The sequence below is a fragment of the Bos javanicus genome, chromosome X (assembly GCF_032452875.1).
Source record: "Bos javanicus breed banteng chromosome X, ARS-OSU_banteng_1.0, whole genome shotgun sequence".
In the NCBI taxonomy this organism is placed as follows: Eukaryota; Metazoa; Chordata; class Mammalia; order Artiodactyla; family Bovidae; genus Bos; species Bos javanicus.
Genome location: NC_083897.1, coordinates 41,225,799 through 41,249,098, shown reverse-complemented (window position 1 = coordinate 41,249,098; position 23,300 = coordinate 41,225,799). Strand labels below are relative to the sequence as shown.

Genomic DNA, 23,300 nt, shown 5'->3' with positions numbered 1-23,300 from the left:
TTAGTACACCATCTTGGTACCTGCAGGGCCTTGACTCTAAGGGTATAATGAGTTGGCTCAATTTTCACATTCCTTGAAATGATTTGAATTAAACTCAAATATTTAATTTAAGAAGTGGGAGAGGAATTATAAGATTATTCTATATGAATAACTTTCACAAAGGTAAAATTTAATTTTAAGTATTTTTCTACAAGTTGTTTATAAGTATTGCAATATAATATTGTAATTTACGTGACACTTCTCATTACCAGTAAGAGCTACAATCACAATCTTTATCATTAACTAAGTTATATTTAAAACACCAAATAGCAAGTATGTTCAAGGAATTTGATATTAATGGAGGTACCAGAGATTTGTACTGAGTAAATGCAAATGCTAACTTTTAATAGAAATCTTAAAAAAATACTGACTATATGTCAGATATATAAGAATTACACTAATTCTAAATGCTAAATAAATCATAAACCACTTGTAAATACCTTTACACCAAAGAACACTTCAAATACTACACTAATTTAATGTATATACATAATAGACCAAATTCTATTCTCACTTTGCAAGGTAAGATGATACACAATGAAGCATTTGAATGAGAAGCCAGGAAACATCTGTTATGTAATAATTTTAAGGGTCCTTTATACTCCCTTTTTGTCACACAAAATTGTGTGTTTCTTTAACTTTTATTAGTATTGTTAGTAAATCATAAGCAGCTTAAAAAATACAATATAAAATTAAGACACATCATTCCTTCCTCAGTAAATATGTACACCCAGTTTGAGGCATTCAGTCATTTGTATAGGAAATTGGTTGATCAACATATTGTGGAGAATATGTTTAAGTGCAAATTACTCAAAGCAATGGAATGTATTCAGAAAATTAATGCCAGAGAAATAATGCAGATCTATCTAGCTGTGACTATAGTGTTGTATATTTTCCTTTGTAGTTTCAAAATTAAGATTAAAATCTTTCAAAATATCCTATTTAAATCCTTGTCTCTACTCTCATATGATGGGAATTACGTTTCATTACATAAGAAATACCAGCATGTTTTTTCCAAAATGTCAGGGAGTATAAAGAACTGACATTCTTGAGAGGTAAAAATATTAAAAAAAAAAAAAACAACCTTATTTTTCAGTATTTATAGAAAAAGAAACATAATTACAGCAAAAATAAATTTTTAATGATTAAAGTAGTGAAACAACATGATTATAGTCAACATAAAAACCTATTAAAATTTGTTTATATAATCTAACTTTTAAGCAGAGTGATGGATATTTATACTTATTTTCTCAACAACACTGTATTAGTGAATATTTTTCAAAAAATCAACTAGAGTGTTTTTGCTTGTTGCTGTTTGGAGTATTAAAGACAATCTCTTTCCCTGGATACCTTTCAGAGTGTAGCTTGGATAATTCAGCTTCACTTCCAAACTCCTGGAGATGATGTTTAAAATCTTCAGCAATCGAACCAGGCAAGTAATTCCATGTTTCATGATTGATATATTAATCATCAGTTTGTACATCAAGACACATTATATTACATCACAATTGTTGACATTCAGAGCAAGCAAATGGAGAAATAGCATGATAAAACTTTTTTTTTTATCACACTGCACTATTTCTTCCACAAATTTAAAATTTTGATTGCAAATTATAGCCAAAGTAATATGAGGTTCAGTGGGACATAATCTTTAATATGGTTTTTGTTTTGCTTGCCTTTATAGTGGGAAATCCAGACTACAAGATTAATGATCTTAGCCAAATTTTGAAATCACAAATCATTGATTTTTTTGGAAGGGGAATGGAATTATGTTGTTCTTAGAAAGTTATATCTCACTGTAGATTTCAATAGTTGATGTCCTGGAATCAGTCTAGGACAAGAAAAATAACATGTTATCAAAATCAGGTGGCTGTGTTCTAGGAGTCTTAGTTGCCAATCATGCTATGTGGCTAAAATTCATATTGCTAAAATACAGATACACAAGATCAAGGTTATGGAATTTAACAGTGGTGAATACCAATCTTATTCCAAGCTAATTCAGACTCCTCTTACATTTAAAATCCATTTATAATACCTACATTCATGTAACCATGAATTGTTTCTTTTTGAAATGAAGTATCTTAAATACATGGCTAAGACAGTGACTTGTACACAGAAGGCCATTTCAAGATAATAAATTCATTTTTTCCTATTTTCCAAATATATTTTCTTCACAATATTTTAATGGGAGAACTGTGTTAAGCAAGGCTTCTTTTTGGCATTGTATCTCTTTTATACAAGTATCAAAATTGATTCTAAAATGATTATTCTTACTGTTTTCCCAGAGTCACACCAAGCAAACCCTATCTGCTTACTCTGAAAGATGGAAATAAAAAGCAAACTGTAAGATCATCTTTCAAACTTCTTGTTTTTAATTTCTACTACAATATATACAGAAATGCCATCCAGAATACTTGTAAAAATTTATATCAAAGAGGAGTATCTTTGCTGGGTTTACACCATTAAATGAAGTGTATATAGAAAGAGTGAAGAACATTGCAAATGTTGCAAAAAATACAAGGATTCAAATTATTTTTAGTATCACATTAGTCTCCCTAAGTTCACCAATTCATGTCCAGAAGATATTTAGTAATTAATCTGAAACATCTGTCAACCAATGACATAAAATATATAATTTACCTATTTCTTAAGATCTGAAAAAGTAGAATTTCATCTGAGAACACATTGATTCTAAGATAGTCCTTTTAGCTAATTAAAACCAAATCATAACCAAGATTTTATTCTCATTAGCATCTACTTTCCTTATTTTGCCTGTCCTGTGAAATTATTATCCTATGTTTAGGAAAAGATTTCTTTGCTAAATAAAATAAAATGTCTGAATAAAAGTTATTAATTGTATTGACTTTCTCAAGATTAGAAAATAGTTTAAAAAAATAGTTTAAAAGAAGCAGAAGATATTTGGAAAACCATCTATGGTTTGCTTACTGTATGTTCTTGTCTTCATGTAAAATAAGTCTAGCTCTTAAACATCTCCATGCTTTTGAAAACAGTTGAAACCAGAATTTTCTCTTTTAACAAACTTTAAAAGCCATTCTATTAAAAATGATGCTCTGTGAAAGTAATTCACAAACCCTACTCATTGTAGGTTTTTAAGTGAATCACAAATTTACCCCTGGGAAAAGTGATATTAGGCTACACAAAACACATAAAGTGCTAGTCATAAAAAATACTTTTTTGTTGAGAAATGTTTCCAAAAACAGAATGATAGCAATGAGAAATAGGAAATGAGATCACACTTTTTAATGGTTACATATAAATAAAAACTCACCATGATGAGATGTTAGGCATCTGTTATGTTTGCCACCCATTTAAGATCCACCTTGGTAGAAAACATGGGGCTCATGTAAACTGTAGAAATAACCACTGCCCTGTAAACTTATTCAAAGCATATAAAAAACTCCACAGAGAGTAGGGTTCTATTTTACCATTTACAATAGCATAATTATGAAATTATTGTAACAAAAATGAACACACAGCTAAATTAGTTTCTTAATTTTGCTCAGTGATTGAGAAAGGCTAACATTGTATTATTTAACTATGCATTGATCCTTGAGTGACTTCGATTCTTAAGACATTTCCTAATCATAAATTATTTTCATTGCTATTTGGAATCCTGATAGATTTCTTTAATATCTCTAACTTTGGTGAGAAGAAACTTATTCTGACTTTCATATTACTATTAAGCCTAACTAAGTTTTTAGAAGCTTTTATTCATTGAAATTGAGATGAAGACCTTCTTAAGAGTAACACAAACAAAGTCAACATATGGCATGATTTTGCGAGAAAAAAAAAAGTAGATAAATTCCATCATATAACTTTATTAAGGAAATAATCATACTTAAATTATTTAATTTAGTTGTGGATTTCTAGATACATTTTTATTCATTTCTCCATGAAATATCGATAAGAAGACTATATAAGCTCTTGTTTTCATAATTCATTGGATTTTAAATTGCTGTACGCAGATGCCTTGGGTCTTAATATGCTCATATTTTCCTTCAGGCCCATTAGAGAAAGCAATCATATTTCATTTTCCAAAAGTCATTATCTCTTAAGAATGTCTCTTGAAGTGCTCAATACCTTGCATGAATATGCAAATACTCAAATGAATATCTAGAGTAGAGGTCTCATATATATTTCATTCTCTTGACTGAACATGAGACTAGCATGACTTCATTTTCCTAATTTCATTCTTGCTACATTGTGTCAATACAGATGTATAAACCAAAATAATGGTAAGTTCCTAATCTGAACATTATACTCCCTTTTCATTGTGGGGGCTAGGAAGCATGGTGAGTGGGGAGGATATCTTGATGCTATTCGACTATCTTGGGTAGACAGATTTTACCAACTGAAGCTGGCAGTCTCAGTACCATTAAGATTTGCTTATCAAATTCCAAAAGGTATTATTGTGATATATGCAGCCCGGGCTGTTCTCGTCCTCATGCACACAACTGTACTGAGGACAGTGTCATGACCTCCAAAAATTTTGGAGTTTTTCCAGTATATTGGAGAAGGAAATGGCAACCCACTCCAGTACCCTTGCCTGGAAAATCCCATGGACTGAGAAACCTGGTAGGCTACAGTCCATGGGGTCACAAAGAGTCGGACACGACTGAGTGACTTCACTTTACTTCACTTCACTTCTTCTCTAACAGGAAGTGTCATAGTGCCATCTACAGACAACACTGCCTCTATTATAATCATCATTTCTCACCCAATTTTCCTATAATTAGGAGTCATTTTGTTTTGATTTTCCATTAAACTTATATGAATCCATATACCTATTTGGATAATTCTGAAAAATATGATCATTTTGATCCCCCATTGAGTCAGTAGATTCTGTAAAGCCCTACTTCAACTGAAAATAATTTTGAAAAATAAAGTTAGAAAGGTTAGTGAGAAACTTTGATTACCTACCAGTCTGGTGTGTACAGACACAGGGGTCTTGATATTTGTCACTGGATAGCTGCACTCAGAAATGCTGTAGGGATCAGAACTGCTGGAGGAACACTTGGAGATGGAATCACAGCCCACAAAGGTGTTATCAAGAGGCAGTTCCTGGATGATGTGGTGCTTTAAATTTAGGGGAGTTTCTGGCTGGATCTGGAAAGCAGGCTGTGGAGAGGCAGATTTGTAGTGCTGGGCCAAATCAGGGCTGTCAGGCTTGAAAGTAGTAGGTGTAGTGCCCCAGTTGTACTTGACCATAGTTTGCTCTTCCAGTTCAACGGGAAGGTCTAGTGTGACGGTGTTTCTATCATTGTCAGCATCGTCTGCCTTAGCTTCTTCAATAGTGACAAAGTTAAGCAGTAAGTTCTTAGGGGTATGCTTCTTCTTTTTCTTCATCATCATCATCTGCCTGTTTTCAGGGTTTGGAGTAACCCATTCAGAATTCTGCTTGTTTTTCTGAGCAGCCTTAAGGTGTGGTGATTGGCGGCATCTTACTACAGCAGTGATGAAAATAACAAGAATGACAGTTATGGTGCCAGCAACAATGGCAACCATGATTTTGACATAGTCACTTGATGGTGAGGATGTATGAGTTGTCTCAACATTTTGGGTCACTGGTATTTCAATGTTTTTGCGCACCAATTCATAAATTAGTGTAGCATTGGTCATCGACTCATTAACAAATAGATTAACATTTATGACACTGAAGAGAGAATCAGGTTGCCCTAAATCCTTGGCTTTGACTAGCAGTTTGTGTAAACCAAGATCTGCAAGGACACATTTCTCCTTCAGTGTAATGTTGCCTGTTGTTTGGTCAATCATAAACAGACCTTTTGTGTTTCCTCCTACAATGCTGTAATGAAGCTCTGCATTCATGCCAGTGTCATTGTCAATAGCAACTACCGTGAAGACCACTGTGCCTGGATTAGCAGATGGTGAAACCAATTCAAAAGAGTAGTTGGAAGGAGGGACAACAAAAACTGGTTTATTGTCATTGACATCGACCACATTTATAGTGACTTTGGCAGTTGAAGAATGTGATACCCTACCACCATCCTCAGCCTTTACATTGAAAGTATAAGATTCTTGTTTTTCTCTATCAAATGAAATATTCGGTTGGATGACACCACTCTGTGGATCAATTGTGAAGTCATCATTTGCATCTAAAATGGAGAGAGTTACTGCAGAATTTTCTCCATAATCAGGATCAGTTACAGTGATTAGTCCTACTGTGCCATGTCTTGGAAGGTTTTCTGGGACATAGAAGTTGTACTCATTGTGAGTGAAAACTGGACTATTGTCATTCTGATCAAGAATGGTCACTAAGACTGTGGCATTGGTTATTAAAGATGGCATCCCATTATCTTTTGCCAGAACTGTGAATGAGTATTTTTCCTGTTTTTCTCTATCCAATTTCTTCACTGCAGTCAGAATGCCTGTACGATGATCCAGGTTGAATTCAGATGGAGCATCAATGCCTAGCAGGTAATGTATCTCAGCATTACGCCCAGTGTCTGCATCTGTTGCACTTATTTTTGTCAACTGGGTACCAGGAGAGTTATTCTCAGGAACAGAAAGACTTATGAAAGGCTGAGTGAAAACTGGAGCATTGTCGTTTTCATCTTTTAATTTGATGAGGAGCATGGATGATTGATTCAAAGGAGGTTTGCCAGCATCTGAGGCCAGTAATTTAATTGCATATTCTCTTGTGGACTCATAGTCAAGATATGCAGCAGTCTCTAGGAGGAATTGATTACTGAACACTGGCCTTAATCTGAAAGGGACTTCATGATCTGTAAAGCATGTCACCCTACCGTTATGGTCAGCATCCTTATCTGTCACAGTTATGAGAGCAATTTTGGTGTTGAGAGGAGCATTTTCTGAAAGAACCACAGTGCCATTGATTGGATTAATGATGTATCTTATGTCAATCAATGGGACATTATCATTGACATCAGTAACATTTACTAGCACCATTGCTCTTGCTGGCATCAATCCACCATCACTTGCCAAAACCAGTAACTTGTGGTTTGGAGATTCCTCCCTATCCAGTGGTTCTTTTACTGTGATAAGTCCAGTGGTAGAGTTGAGGTGAAATAACCTCTTGGCCACGCTGGAGACAAGACTGCTGAAATAGAAATGAATCCTGGCATTTTCACCTATATCAGCATCTGTGGCATGGAGCTGTGTTACTGAAGAACCTACAGGAGCATTTTCTGGTATACTGACTTCAATCTCATCCTCCTTAAAAACTGGATGGTTGTCATTTGTATCAGCAACACTGACTTGCAAAATAGCAGTACTGGATCTTTGAGGAAAGCCACCATCTTCAACCTTTACTTTCATTACATATGTATCTTTCTCTTCCCTATCTAACTCCTTTTGAACTATTAGTTGTGGCATCTTTTCTCCTTCTGGGGTTTCAATGATATCAAGCCCAAAAATATTTTGACCCTGAAAAACAAAGAATTAAACATTTTAGCTTATGTTATTTAATGAGACTGGTTTTCAATTACTTGAAGCCACATGACATAGGATCAACTCAGAAATAAATGCCAGAGACTTAGGTTCTAAGTCCCAAATTTGTCTATAATAGTGTCAACACAAACAAGGTGCTTAACATCTCCAAACATATGTGAAATTTGAATTGTTCTAGAAGATGTTCTCAGGTTACAGCATTTTACAGTGATAAGTGTAACTAATTTTTTGAATTACTAAAGATTTCAAAAAGAAGAATAATGTAGAATTTAAAAAGAATTATCACCATTTCACATGGAAAATGAAATTATAAGTGAATTAACCATGGTTACTTCAAATGAATTAAAATATCTTACTGTAGGTTTCAGCTGTTTAGGGCACTTTTCACTACCGAAAGTAACAATTAAGTATAAAATAACCAACACAAAAGTGCATATACAACGTCTAACAAATACAGCTAAAACCTTTGGCAAAGGGAGTAAATATGCAAACTCTGATAAGAATAAAACTTTGTGTAAAGAATACAAAATTTCCCTTTTTTTCCCCCTATACAAAAAGGTGTTAAAATGAATTTTCGGGAATTCCCTGGTGATCCAGTGGTTATGACATGGCACTTTTACTACTAGGGCCCAGGTTCAATTCATGGTCAGGGAACTAAGATGCTGCAAATACGGGGTGGCCAAAAAAAAAAAAAAAAGCATCTTAGAGATTAACAGCACAATGTTATTTTAAATTTTTTGTTTTTGTTTTTGTTGTTGTTGTTGTTGTTTTTTAATTAGCAGACACAATAGACTGAACCTACAGTCAACAAAAACAAAACTAGGAGCTGACTGTGGCTCAGATCATGAACTCCTTATTGCCAAATTCAGACATAAATTGAAGAAAGTAAGGAAAACCCTAGACCATTCAGGTATGACCTAAATCAAATTCCTTATGATTATACAGTGGAAGTGAGAAATAGGTTTAAGGGCCTAGATCTGATAGATGGAGTCCCTGATGAACTATGGAATGAAGTTTGTGACATTGTACATGAGACAGGGATCAAGACCATCCCCATGGAAAAGAAATGCAAAAAAGCAAAATGGCTGTCTGGAGAGCCTGACAAATAGCTGTGAAAAGAAGAGAAGTGAAAAGCAAAGGAGAAAAGGAAAGATATAAGCATCTGAATGCAGAGTTCCAAAGAATAGCAAGAAGAGATAAGGAAGCCTTCCTCAGTGAACAGTGCAAAGAAATAGAGGAAAACAACAGAATGGGAAAGACTAGAGATCTCTTCAAGTAAATGAGAGATACCAAAGGAACATTTCATGCAAAGATGGGCTCGATAAAGGGCAGAAATGGTACGGACCTAACAGAAGCAGAACATATTAAGAAGAGGTGGTAAGAATACACAGAAGATGGTGTGATCACTGACCTAGAGCCAGACATCCTAGAATGTGAAGTCAAGTGGGCCTTAGAAAGCATCACTAAGAACAAAGCTAGTGGAGATGATGGAATTCCAGTTGAGCTATTTCAAATCCTGAAGGCTGATGCTGTGAAAGTGCTGCACTCAATATGCCAGCAAATTTGGAAAGCTCAACAGTGGCCACAGGACTGGAAAAGGTCAGTTTTCATTCCAATCCCAAAGAAAGGCAATGCTAAAGAATGCTCAAACTACTGCACAATTGCACTCATCTCACACGCTAGTAAAGTAATGCTCAAAATTCTCCAAGCCAGGCTTCAGCAATACATGAACCGTGAACTTCCTGATGTTCAAGCTGGTTTTTAAAAAGGCAGAGGAACCAGAGATCAAACTGCCAACATCCGCTGGATCATGGAAAAAGCAAGAGAGTTCCAGAAAAACATCTATTTCTGCTTTATTGACTATGCCAAAGCCTTCGACTATGTGGATCACAAGAAACAGTGGAAAATTCTGAAAGAGATGGGAATACCAGACCACCTGATCTGCCTTTTGAGAAATTTGTATGCAGGTCAGGAAGCAACAGTTAGAACTGGACATGGAACAACAGACTGGATCCAAATTGGAAAAGGACTATGTCCTTGCTGTATATTGTCACCCTGCATATTTAACTTATATGCAGAGTAGATCATGAGAGACGCTGACTGGAAGAAACACAAGCTGGAATCAAGATTGCCAGGAGAAATATCAATAACCTCAGATATGCAGATGACACCACCCTTATGGCAGAAAGTGAAGAGGAACTAAAAAGCCTCTTGATGAAAGTGAAAGTGGAGAGTGAAAAAGTTGGCTTAAAGCTCAGCATTCAGAAAATGAAGATCTTGACATCTGGTCCCATCACTTCATGGGAAATAGATGGGGAAACAGGGGAAACAGTGTCAGACTTTAATTTTTGGGCTCCAAAATCACTGCAGATGGTGACTGCAGCCATGATATTAAAAAATGCTTACTCCTTTGAAGGAAAGTTATGACCAACCTAGATAGCATATTAAAAAGCAGAGGCATTACTTTGCCAACAAAGGTCCATCTAGTCAAGGCTATGGTTTTTCAGTGGTCATGTATGGATGTGAGAGTTGGACTATAAAGAAAGCTGAGCACTGAAGAACTGATGCTTTTGAACTGTGGTGTTGGAAAAGACTCTTGAGAGTCCCTTGGATTGCAAGAGATCCAACCAGTCCATCTTAAAGGAGATCAGTCCTGGGTGTTAATTGGAAGGACTGATGTTGAAGCTGTAACTTCAATACTTCAGCCACCTCATGCGAAGAGTTGACTCATTGGAAAAGACCCTGACTCTAGGAGGGATTGCAGGCAGGAGAAGGGGACAACAGAGGATGAGATGCCTGGATGGCATCACAGACTCGATGGACATGAGTTTGGGTGGACTCAGGGAATTGGTGATGGGCAGGGAGGCCTGGTGTGCTGTGTTACATGGGGTCGCAAGGAGTCGGACACAAAGGAGTGACTGAAGTGAACTGAACTGAACTATGACATTCATAGCATATTGTTCTTTGGTGTTAATGTAAGTCCCAAGAAAAGTAAGTCCTTCCATTGACTTATTTTTTCCCTCCATTTCATCAGATTTCAACACTAGGAACAGTTTACTCTTTTCTTTCTTATGAAAGAGTAGGTACTCATGAAGGTCACTGAAAATGACAGCGTCTTGATACTACCTCTGTCTTTTTATTTTAATTGTAGTATAATTGCTTTAAAGTGCTGTGTTAAGTTTCTGCTGTAGTGAATCAGCCATATCCCATCCCTCATGGACCTCCCTCCTACCTGCCTTTTTCACTCACCTAGGTCATCACAGCACTGAGCTGGGCTTCCTATGCTTTATAGCAGGTTCCCACTATTTCACACATGATAGTGTATATATGTCAATCTTAATCTTCCAGTTCATCCCACCCTCTCCTTCCCCCTTTGTTTACGTGTCCATTCTCTATGTCTGCCTCTCTGTTCTTGCCTTGGAAATAAGTTCATCTGTACCATTTTTTTTCTAGATTCCACATATATGCATTAATATATCATATTTGTTTTTCTCTTTTAAAAAAAAATATTTTTTTATTACACTGGGTTTTAATTGCTCTGCGTGGGCTTTTTTAAGTTGTGGAGAGCAGGGACTACTCTCTTGTTTGAAGCATGACACAGGATCAGTAGTTGTGGTCCATGGGCTTAGTAGCTTCATAGCATGTGGGATCTTCCCAGACTAGGGATCAAACCAGTGTCTCCTGAATTGGCAGGCGGATTCTTATTCACTGTACTACCAAGTAAGTCCTATTTTTATCTTTCTGACTTACTTCACTCAATGTCTGTCTTAAAGTGTATTTTTCTCTTACTTCAGAATGTGTGTGTGTGTGTGTGTGACATAAGATAAATCTATATCTTTGCTTTTTTGTGGTCATGTGTCACTATCACTATTCTGTGTCCTCCAACTAAAAGAACAATCAAACTATGTGACTATATTATTTGGAATAAGCATTTGGGTTGAAATGTTTTAAAGTGTTCACTTAAATTCATAATGTTATAGACTGGCACAAAGGAGATTTAATTGAAGATACCAGGGTGATTATATACATGAGAACAGATGGGAACTGAAAGAAATTCATTCATCAGGTTTCCACTTTTTTCAGTAACTTAATTTTGAAAAGCCAGATTTTTACTTTTAGAAAAAAAAAAAAAGGAAAGTCTTAAACAAATGAATAAATATGAGACATATATAAATGAAGCAGAGAACAAAATCTGATTCACTCTACCAACATCCTAGGAGGAAACCAACATTTTTTATGAGTATGTATAATAACTCAACATTATCTTTCTTACTTGTTCCATTGCCTGCTAGCTCACTCTCTTTCTCTGCAATTTCTAACACTTGCAAAATCTGAGCATGCCTCATAATATTAAAAAAAAAAAAGCTCTTTAATACTAGCAAATGTTTAGAATAAAAATTGGACTTGATCCCAGACATTTTAATGTTTTACATTTTATTTGAAAATATTGTCTTTTAAGGACTATATTTTCAAGCATGTGATTTTAATCACTAACTGCTTTTAATTGAAAACACGTGCAAAACAAATGAAATGTCACTCCTAATTGTTGATAGTCAGCTCTTTTTAGCAGCTGCTTCCCTTGTGCTCAAGTTAGATGAGCTGGTTTCATAAGAAAACAAGAATACAGTATATTGAATCCTTCAATCTCAGTACTAGAAGGAACTTCAGATATCATCTAGCCTTCCTTCTTCTCCTTTTACAAAAAGGACAATGAGATTCAGTGAGGTTGGGTGATTTGCTCATGATCACACAGTTAGTTTATTGTAGAGGCATATTTGAGCACCAAGTCTCTTGACTTTGAGTTCAACAGTTTCAACTATAGTTGCCTCTTAAAAGGGATGCCTTACTGATGTTGGCAAGAATTCTTCTACTATGGAGAGTTCTCAGGTGTGAGATAATCAGCAGGTAATCATCACCAAAAAGAATAAAACAAACAAACAAAAAAAAACTGTTACTTGATCCCCATTGTGCCACTGACAGAAAGATTTCTATATGATATTTCACTAATAGATACTTTTGAAAACCTAGCTGATTGTTATTAATATCAGAATGATAAAATTCAAGATGCTTCTGACCCATTGTCAGAGAAAACTTTAGGTAAAGACAGTTAGTATGTAAGATAAGGTAAATCTGGGGGTCAAGGGGAAAATACTGTTAGAAAATCTAAGATCTTATGAAGACATTTTATCTTTTAAGTCTCAGAGCTTCTAGAGTGATTATAACTCTGATTGGTTCTATACTCTCTGAATTGTGGAAAGTTCTCAACCAATTTCTGTTGGATTTAATCCTCAAAGCTCAGAAATCTCCTTTATTCCAAAAAATGATTTTAGTTTCTATATCATATGGGAAGGTCATTTCTTCTCTGTATCAGGGTGTTGGAATATTGATTAACTGGATGCCATGATAAATATGGCGGCAGATTTTTTTGAGAAAAGTTAAATAAATGACAAAGTTATCCTTGGATTACATTCTCTTGAAAATGAATAATCACTGCAAGAATATGTCAAATCCTTTGCTCTTTAGGGAATGGAGTTTCAAATGGGCAGTGACTAATAATAGATGGCTCATTCTAATCAAGGCAATGCTGAATAATTGGAAGTCATTAATGCTAATGCTATCATGGGTGAACAGACATATCCTGTGGATGATGATGATGAGTGTATAGTATTCTTAGTCACCAAAACATTGTTCACATTTGTTAATGAAAATACTAGATTTCTCAGTGATCTAGTTTTTAATAGGTAGGTTGTAGCCCAACAGTCAGAGGCATATCATCATGGAGGTAGGGGGAGGGTTTGTTGGAATATGGATGGACAGCAAACCTGGGTCTTTTATCCCCTGCACATTTCACAGATTAAAAGAGTCTTTTTCGTAGTGGAGGTGAAAGTGAAAGTCATTCAGTCGTGTCTGATTCTTTGAGACCCCATGGACTATACAGTCCATGGAATTCTCCAGGCCAGAATACTGAGTGGGTAGCCTTTCCCTTCCCCAGTGGATCCCACATTGCAGGCAGATATTTTACCAGCTGAGCCACCAGGGAAGCCGAAGAATCCTGGAGTGGGTAGCCTATCCCTTCTCCAGGGGATCTTACTGATCCAGTAATTGAACAGTGGTCTCCTGCATTGCAGGTGGATTCTTTACCAACTGAGCTACAAGGGAAGGATTGGCAATTTTAGACTTGGCTTTCTACAGTTCAGACTTTAACTCAAATGTGTATTCTTTGTGGGTTAAGACTGGGCAAGGAATAGAGGACATGAGATAGCTTTGAAACGCCTCTGGAATAAGAGCTAATTATAAGCAGAAAAAAAATTAGGACAGACAATATTAAATCATGCCCAGATAAAAGTATCTTATCCACTGAATCATAGAAAGCTCCAGGTAAGGCCATTTACAGTCCGAGTTATTTTCATAATCCAAGGCTTACCAAGCCAGTACTGACCCTTTGGGCTCTATCTTGAGACATTGAAACACTGAGACATTAAGATGTTACCTCTGACCTATGCTTTCCTGTTTTAATTTAAGGGGAAGAGGAACTCATTTCCATTTACCTAAATGTCTTCCTGATTCTATTTTAGAAGGAAGTACCATGTCCTCTGAGATCATTTCCAATTCTTCATTATTGCCCATGTCTTTAGCAAAATGGAAACATGAAGCCCAAATCTCTTTGATGTTAAGTATTTTGTCAGTAGTATGCTTTTTTAATATCATAAAATAAATAATAATCACTGGGACTTCCCTGGTGGCTCAGATAGTCAAGAATCTGCCTGCAGTGCAGGAGACAGGGAATCGATCCCTTGGTTGGGAAGATCCCCTGGAGAATGGAATAGCTACCCAATCCAGTATTATTGTCCAGAGAATTCCATGGACAGAGGATCATGGTAGGCTACAGTCCATGGAGTTACAAAGAGTTGGACATGACTAAGCACACACACATATATATGTCAAAGTGATCATCATTAGAAAATTCATCATTTTCATCATGAACAGTATGGTCATCATTGCCATTATATTCATTACATTCATTATCATCATGATTCTTGCAGTAATTTTCCTCCTCTGAAGGCACTACCTCTTCTGCATAACTGGCACACCAGTTCCATAAGTCAAGACAGGTATCTTCTACAAAACACAAGGAACCAACACAGTCAAAATAAAATTTTAATATCTATTCACTTTGAAAATTAAACACATAAGCTACTGCTATCTAAATGAATTATCAGCATCAGTTCAGTTCAGTTCAGTCGCTCAGTAGTGTCCGACTCTCTGTGACCCATAAACTGCAGCAGGCCAGGCCTCCCTGTCCATCACAAACTCCCAGAATTCACTCAAACTCATGTCCATTGAGTCAGTGATGCCATCCATTCATCTCATCCTCTGCCGTCCCCTTCTCCTCCTGCCCACAATCCCTCCCAGCATCAGAGTCTTTTCCAATGAGTCAATTCTTCGCATGAGGTGGCCAAAGTACTGGAGTTTCAGCTTTAGCATCATTCCTTCCAAAGAACACCCAGGGCTGATCTCCTTCAGAATGGCCTGTTTGGATCTCCTTGCAGTCCAAGGGACTCTCAAGAGTCTTCTCCAACACCACAGTTCAAAAGCATCAATTCTTCGGTGCTCAGCTTTCTTCACAGTCCAATTCTCACATCCATACATGACTACTGGAAAAACCATAGCCTTGACTAGACGAACCTTTGTTGGCAAAGTAATGTCTCTGCTTTTCAATATGCTATCTAGGTTGGTCATAACTTTCTTAACAAGGAGTAAGCATCTTTTAATTTCATGGCTACAACCACCATCTGCAGTGATTTTGGAGCCCAAAAAAATAAAGTCTGACACTGTTTCCCCATCTATTTGCCATGAAGTGATGAGACCAGATGCCATGATCTTAGTTTTCCTAATGTTGAGCTTTAAGCCAACTTTTCACTCTCCTCTTTCACTTTCATCAAGGGCAGTCCTAAGATGGCAGAGGAATAGGATGGGTAGACCACTTTCTCCCCCACAAATTCATCAAAAGATCATTTGAATGCTGAGCAAATTCCACAAAATAACTTCTGAACGCTGGCAGAAAACACCAAGCACCCAGAATGGGAGCCTATTTTCTTCAAAAGGAGGTAGGACAAAATATAAAAGATAAAAAGAGAGACAAAAGTGTTAGGGATGGAGACCCATCCCAGGGAGGGAGTCGTAAAAGAGGAGAAGTTTCCAAACACCAGGAAACCCTGTCACCGGCAGGTCTGTGGGGAGTTTTGGAATCTCAGAAGCCAACATAACCAGGAGGGAAAATATATAAATAAATAAATAAATAAAACCCACAGATTATGTGCCTAAAGGCAACTCCCAGCAGAAAAGTAGCCCAGACACTCGCATTTGCCACCAGCAAGTGTGGGCTGAACTGGGAGGCGCAGGATGCATTGCTTAGGGTAGGGAACGGGCCTGAATACCCTGGGGAAAATCTGAGGGATCTAACGTGAGATATCAACCCAAACTGTGGGATAGCCAGAGAGGGGGGTGGCGGGGGGGAAACAAGAGAGAGAGCTTTCCCGCGAAAAGCTCTAACCTAAGGCACTGCCAGCCTGTTCACAGAACAAAGGACTGAGCAAATACCAGAGGAGAGCAAGCAGGCTGCAGACTGGCCCATCCCCCACCAGAGGCAGCTGGAAAGGGGCAATCTTGGCCCCAGAGATGGCATCCTCTACCAAATTGAGAGCAGGCTGCCAGTTGCTAAGAGTCTTCCTGGGATCCTGGACAGTTGCCATCCCCCAGGAGGGTCATAGCCAGAGACCAGCTCCCCAGAGGAAATATATGGCACACCTGAGACAGCGCTTCTGCTGTGCACCCAGGAAACCAAACTGCTGGGGCAGGGGAGGTGATAAAACGCACCACCCCACCTAGGAGTGCACTCACCAAGCACCTGGTTGCCAGAGTTGCTCAGGTCTGGGAAGGGCACAAAACGCAGGCCCAACCGAATCTGTGCCTTTGTGGAGTACCTGAGAACCTGAACATGAGTGACTTAGACTGGAAAGGGAATGCAACCCAGGACCCACTTTAGACAATTGACCTGCAGAGCAACCTGGAGCCTGAGTGTACACTGGGAAAGCACACATGCCATGAGCAGGGGCAAACCCAGTGAGGCTGAAACACTGCAAGCACTCCCTACACATGCCAGTGATATTTGTTTGCAGTGTTCCTCCCTCCCCACACCACAACTGAACAAGTGAGCCTAAATAAGTGACCACTTTCGCCTCCTTGTGTCAGGGCAGAAATTAGACACTGAAAAGACTAGCAAACAGAAGAAGCCAAAATAAACAGAGGGAACAGCTTTGGAAGTGACAGATGCAACAGATTAAAACCCTGTAGTTAGCATTGACTACATCGGAAGAGGCCTATAGATCTTGAGAAGTATAAGCTGAAACAAGGAACTATCTGAAACTGAACTGACCCCACACTGCCTGCAACAGCTCCAGAAAATTTTCTAGATATATTTTTACTTTTATCATTTTTAAATTTTTAGTCCTTTATTACTCCTTTAATTTTCATTGCAAAAAATGCAAAAAATAGACCCTATTTTAAAGCAAATTTCATATATGTTTTTTTTTTTTATAATTTGTGGGATTTTGTTTTGTTTTGTTTTTAAGATTGTATTTTTGAGAGTGTAACCCCTACTCTAGATTTTTAATCTTTCCTTTTTGGTATTTGTTATCAATACTGTACCTTTAAGAATCCAATCGTCATTATCCAGTTTTACTTAAGAGTGTGATTACTGGCTTGATTGCCCTCTCCTCCTTTTAACTCTCCTTTTTCTCCCCTAAGTCATCGCTATTTCCTCCCTCCCCCTTCTCTACTCTACCCAACTCTTTGAATCTGTTAGGGTATTCCAGGCTGTGGAGAACACTTAGGGAACAGTTACAAGCTAGATCTGTCTCTCTCCTTTTGACCCACCACCTCTCCTCCTGGTCACCTCTGTCTCCTTCCTCCCTCTTCTCTATGTAACTCCGTGGGCCTCCCTGGGTTTTCCAGGCTGTGGAGAGCACATAAGCATTTGATTACTGGCTAGATTGCTCTCGTCACTTTTGATTCCCCCTCTTCTTCTCCTGGTCACCACTATTTCCCTCCTCCCTCTTCTCTTCTCCATGTAACTAAGTGAACCTTTCTGGGTGTCCCTCACTGTGGAGAATCTTTTCTCCATTAACCTAGATGTTTTATCATTGGTCCTGTATGGATGGAGAAGTCTTGAGGCTACTGTAAGAATAAGACTGAAAGCCAGAAGCAGGAGGCTTAAATCCAAAACCTGAGAACGCCAGAGAAGGCTTGACTCCAGGGAATATTAATTGATAAGAGCTCATCCCAAAGCCTCCATACCTACACTGAAACCAAGCTCCACCCGAGTCAACAAATTCCAGAGCAAGACATACCACATAAATTCTCTAGCAACTCAGGAACATAGCCTTGAGCTATAATATTCAGGCTGCCCAAAGTCACACCAAACCCAAAGACATCTCAAAACGCACTACTGTACACTTCATTGCACTCCAGAGAGAAGAAATCCAGCTCCACCCACGAGAACACTGACACGAGCTTCCCTAACCAGTAAACCTTGACAAGCCACTCGTCAAACCCCACCCACAGGGAGAAACATCCACAATAAAGAAGAACTACAAATTGTCAGAAGGCAGAAAGGCCACCCCATACACAGCAATCTAAACAAGATGAAAAGGCAGATAAATACATGGCAGGTAAAGGAATCTGATAAATGCTCACCAAACCAAACAAAAGAGGAGGAGATAGGGAGTCTGCTTGAAAAAGAATTCAGAATAATGATAGTAAAAATGATCCAAAATCTTGAAAACAAAATGGAGTTACAGACAAACAGCCTGGAGACAAGGATTGAGAAGATGCAAGAAATGTTTAACAAGGACCTAGAAGAAATTAAAAAAAAAAAAAAAAAAGTCAATCAATAATGAATAATGCAATAAATGAGATCAAAAAGACTCTGGAGGGAACCAACAGTAGAATAACTGAAGCAGAAGATAGGATAAGTGAGGTGGAAGATAGAATATTGGAAATAAATGAAGCAGAGAGGGGAAAAAAAAGAATTAAAAGAAATGAGGACAACGCCAGAGACCTCTGGGACAATGTCAAATGTCCCAACATTTGAATCATAAAAGACCATGAGAAAATACTTGGGGAGATAATAGTTGAAAACTTTCCTAAAATGGAGAAGGAAATAGTCACCCAATTCTAAGAAACCCAGAGAGCCCCAAACAGGATAAACCCAAGGCAAAACAGTCCAATACACATATTAATCAAATTAACAAAGATCCAACACAATGAACAAATATTAAAAGCAGCAAGAGAAAAACAACAAGTAACAAACAAGGGGATTCCCATAAGGATAACAGCTGATCTTTCAATAGAAACTCTTCAGGCCAGAACAGTATGCAGGACATACTCAAAGTGATGAAAGAGGAAAATGTACAACCCAGATTACTGTACCCAGCAAGGATCTCATTCAAATATGAAGGAAAAATCAAAAGCTTTACAGACAAGCAAAAGCTTAGATAATTCAGCACCACCAAACCACCTCTTCAGCAAATGCTAAAGGATCTTCTATAGAGAGGAAATACAGAAAGGGTGTATAAACTCAAACCCCAAAGAACAAAGTAAATGGCAACAGGATCATACTTATCAATAATTACCTTAAATGTAAATGGGTTGAATGCCCCAACCAAAAGACATAGACTGGCTGAACGGTTAAAAAAACAAGACTCCTATATATGCTGTCTATAAAAGACCTACCTCAAAAGAAGGGACACATACTGACTGAAAGTGAAGGGCTGGAAAAAGATATTTCACGCAAATGGAGACCAAAAAAAAAAAAAAAAACAGGAGTTGCAATACTCACATCAGATACAATAGACTTTGAAATAAAGGCCATGAAAAGAGACAAAGAAGGACACTAAATAATGATCAAATGATTAATTCAAGAAGAAGATATAACAATTATAAATATATATGTACTCAACATAGGAGCACCGCAATATGTAAGGCAAATGCTAACAAGAATGAAAGGGGAAATTAACAGTAATACAGTGATAGTGGGAGACTTAAATACCCTACTCACACCTATGGATAGATTAACTAAATAGAAAATTAGCAAGGAAATACAAACTTTAAATGCTACAGTGGACCAGTTAGACCTAATCGATATCTTTAGGACATTTCAATGCAAAACAAGGAATTTCACCTTTTTCTCAAGTGAACATGGAACCTTCTCCAGGATAGATCACACCCTGGGCCATAAATCTAGTATTGGTAAGTTTTTAAAAATTAAAATCATTTAAAGCATCTTTTCTGCACACAATGTGGTAAGATTAGATGTCAATTACAGAAAAAAAAAAAAAAACTATTAAAAATTCCAACATATAGAGTCTGAACAAGATGCTTCTGAATAATCAACAAATCACAGGAAAAATCAAAAAACAAATCAAAATATGCATAGAAATGAATGAAAACACAACAACCCAAAATCTATAGGATTCAGTAAAAGTCGTGCTATGGGGAATGTTCATAGCAATACAAGCTTACTGAAGAAACAAGAAAAAAGTCAAATAAATAACCTAACTCTATACCTAAAGCAACTAGAAAAGGAAGAAATGAAGAACTACAGGGTTAGTAGAAGGAAAGAAATCATAAAAATTAGGACAGAAAAAAATTGAAAATAAACAAAATAGACCATAGCAAAAATCAACAAAGCTAAAAGTTGGGTCTTTGAGAAGATAAATAAAATTGACAAACTGATCGAGGAGCTAAGATGGCGGAGGAATAGGACGGGGAGACCACTTTCTCCCCTACAAATTCATCAAAAGAACATTTAAACGCCGAGTAAATTCGACAAAACAACTTCTGAATGCCGGCAGAGGACATCAGGCACCCAGAAAAGCAACCCATTGTCTTCAAAAGGAGATTTTTAACTTAGCTTTTTGGTATTTGTTATCAATTTTGTACCTATATTTTCTTTATAATTTTTATGACTTTGTTTGTTTTTGTTTGTTTGTTTTTTCTCTTTCTTTTCCTTCTTCCTTTCTTTAACCTTGTATTTTTGAAATTACAAACTGTACTCTAGATTTTTAACTTTGGCTTTTAGGTTTTTTTGTTTTGTTTTGTTTTGTTTTTGTTTTTGTTTTTTTTACCAATATTATACCTTTAACAACCCAATCTTCAGTATCCATTTTTTACTTGGGAGCGAGATTACTGGCTTGACTGTTCTCTCTCCCTTTGGACTCTCCTTTTTATCCACCAGGTTGCCTGTGCCTCCTCCCTAACCCCTCTGTACTCTACACAACTTTGTGAATTTCTGTGTGTTCCAGACGGTGGAGAACACTTAGGGAATGGATTACTGGCTAGATCTGTCTCTGTCCTTTTCAATTCCCCCTTTTATCCTCTTGGCCACCTCTGTCTCCTTCCTTCCTCTTCTCTTCTCTGTATAACTCTGTGAACATCTCTGAGCAGTCCAGTTGTGGACTGCATATAAGGAAGTGACTACTGGCTAGCCCACTTTCTCCTCTACTGATTCCACCTCATCTCATTCGGGTCACCTCTAACTCCCTCCTCCCTCTTCTCTTCTCCAAGTAACGCTGTGAACCTCTCTGGGTGACCTTCATGGTGGAGAAACTTTTCATCTTTAACCTAGATGTTTTATTGATGGTGCTGTACAGAAGGAGAAGTTTTGAGACTACTGTAAAAATAAAACCGATAACTGGAAGCAGGAGGCTTAAGTCCAAACCCTGACTCCAGGGAACTCCTGACTCCAGGGAATATTAATTGACAGGAGCTCATCAAAAGCCTCCATACCTACACTGAAACCAAGCACTACACAAGGGCCAACAAGTTCCAGGGCAAGATATACCAAGCAAATTCTCCAGCAACACACGAACACAGCCCTGAGATCCAATACATAGGCTGCCCAAAGTTACTACAAAGCCATAGACATCTCATAACTCACTACTGGACACTTCATTGCACTCCAGAGAGAAGAAATCCAGCTCCACCCACTAGAACACGACACAAGCTTCCCTAACCAAGAAACCTTGACAAGCCACCCGTACAAACCCACACACAGTGAGGAAATGCCACAATAAAGAGAACTCCACAAACTGCCAGAATACAGAAAGGACACCCCAAACTCAGTAATATAAACAAGATGAAGAGAAAGAGGAATACCCAGCAGGTAAAGAAACAGGATAAATGCCCACCAGGCCAAACAAAAGAGAAAGAGATAGGGAATCTACCTGATAAACAATTCTGAATAATGATAGTGAAATTGATCCAAAATCTTGAAATCAAAATGGAATCACAGATAAATAGCCTGGAGACAAGGATTGTGAAGATGCAAGAAAGGTTTAACAAGGACCTAGAAGAAATAAAAAAGAGTCAATATATAATGAATAATGCAATAAATGAGATCAAAAACACTCTGGAGGCAACAAATAGTAGAATAACAGAGGCAAAAGATAGGATTAGTGAAGTAGAAGATAGAATGGTAGAAATAAATGAATCAGAGAGAAAAAAAAAAATTAAAAGAAATGAGGACAATCTCAGAGACCTCCAGGACAACATTAAATGCAACAACATTCGAATCATAGGGGTCCCAGAAGAAGAAGACGAAAAGAAAGACCATGAGAAAATACTGGAGGAGATAGTAGTTGAAAACTTCCCTAAAATGGGGAACGAAATAATCACTCAAGTCCAAGAAACCCAGAGAGTCCCAAACAGGATAAACCCAAGGCAAAACACCCCAAGACACATATTAATCAAATTATCAAAGATCAAACACAAAGAACAAATATTAAAAGCAGCAAGAGAAAAACAACAACACACAAGGGAATTCCCATACGGATAACAGCTGATCTTTCAATAGAAACTCTTCAAGCCAGGAGGGAATGGCAAGACATACTTAAAGTGATGAAAGAAAATAACCTACAGCCCAGATTATTGTACCCAGCAAGGATCACATTCAAATACGAAGGAGAAATCAAAAGCTTTACAGATAAGCAAAAGCTGAGAGAATTCAGCACCACCAAACCAGCTCTCCAACAAATACTAAAGGATCTTCTCTAGACAGGAAACACAAAAAGGGTGTATAAATTTGAACCCAAAACAATAGAGTAAATGGCAACGGGATCATACTTATCAATAATTACCTTAAACGTAAATGGTTTGAATGCCCCAACCAAAAGACAAAGACTGGCTGAATGGATACAAAAACAAGACTCCTGCATATGTTGTCTACAAGAGACCCACCTCAAAACAGGGGACACATACAGACTGAAAGTGAAGGGCTGGGAAAAGATTTTCTATGCAAATAGACACGAAAAGAAAGCAGGAGTAGCATACTCATATCAGATAAAATAGACTTTAAAACAAAGGCTGTGAAAAGAGACAAAGAAGGTCACTACATAATGATCAAAGGACCAATCCAAGAAGAAGCTATAACAATTATAAATATATATGCACCCAACACAGGAGCACTGCAATATCTAAGACAAATGTTAACAAGTATGAAAAGAGAAATTAACAATAACACAATAATAGTGGGAGACTTTAATACCCCACTCACACATATGGATAGATCAACTAAACAGAAATTAACAAGGGAACACAAACTTTAAATGATACAGTAGACCAATTAGACCTAATTCATATCTATAGGTCATTTCATCCCAAAACAATGAATTTCACCTTTTTCTCAAGTGCACACGGAGCATTCTCCAGGATAGATCACATCCTGGACCATAAATCTAGCCGTGGTAAATTCA

The 23,300-nt window shown here is 37.4% G+C and overlaps 1 protein-coding gene across 7 annotated transcripts in view; it reads right to left on the bottom strand.

The window, feature by feature from the left end:
- The window catches only part of LOC133242872 (protocadherin-11 X-linked), an 818,944-nt gene that overhangs the window by 706,628 nt on the left and 89,016 nt on the right, over nt 1–23,300 (bottom strand). For 4 of the 7 annotated variants that reach the window (XM_061409097.1, XM_061409098.1, XM_061409099.1 and 1 more), the window contains exon 3: nt 4,981–7,464. In XM_061409097.1, the coding sequence (XP_061265081.1) occupies nt 4,981–7,464 (2,484 nt within the window). The other 3 variants (XR_009734911.1, XR_009734910.1, XM_061409102.1) reach the window with 3 other exon arrangements.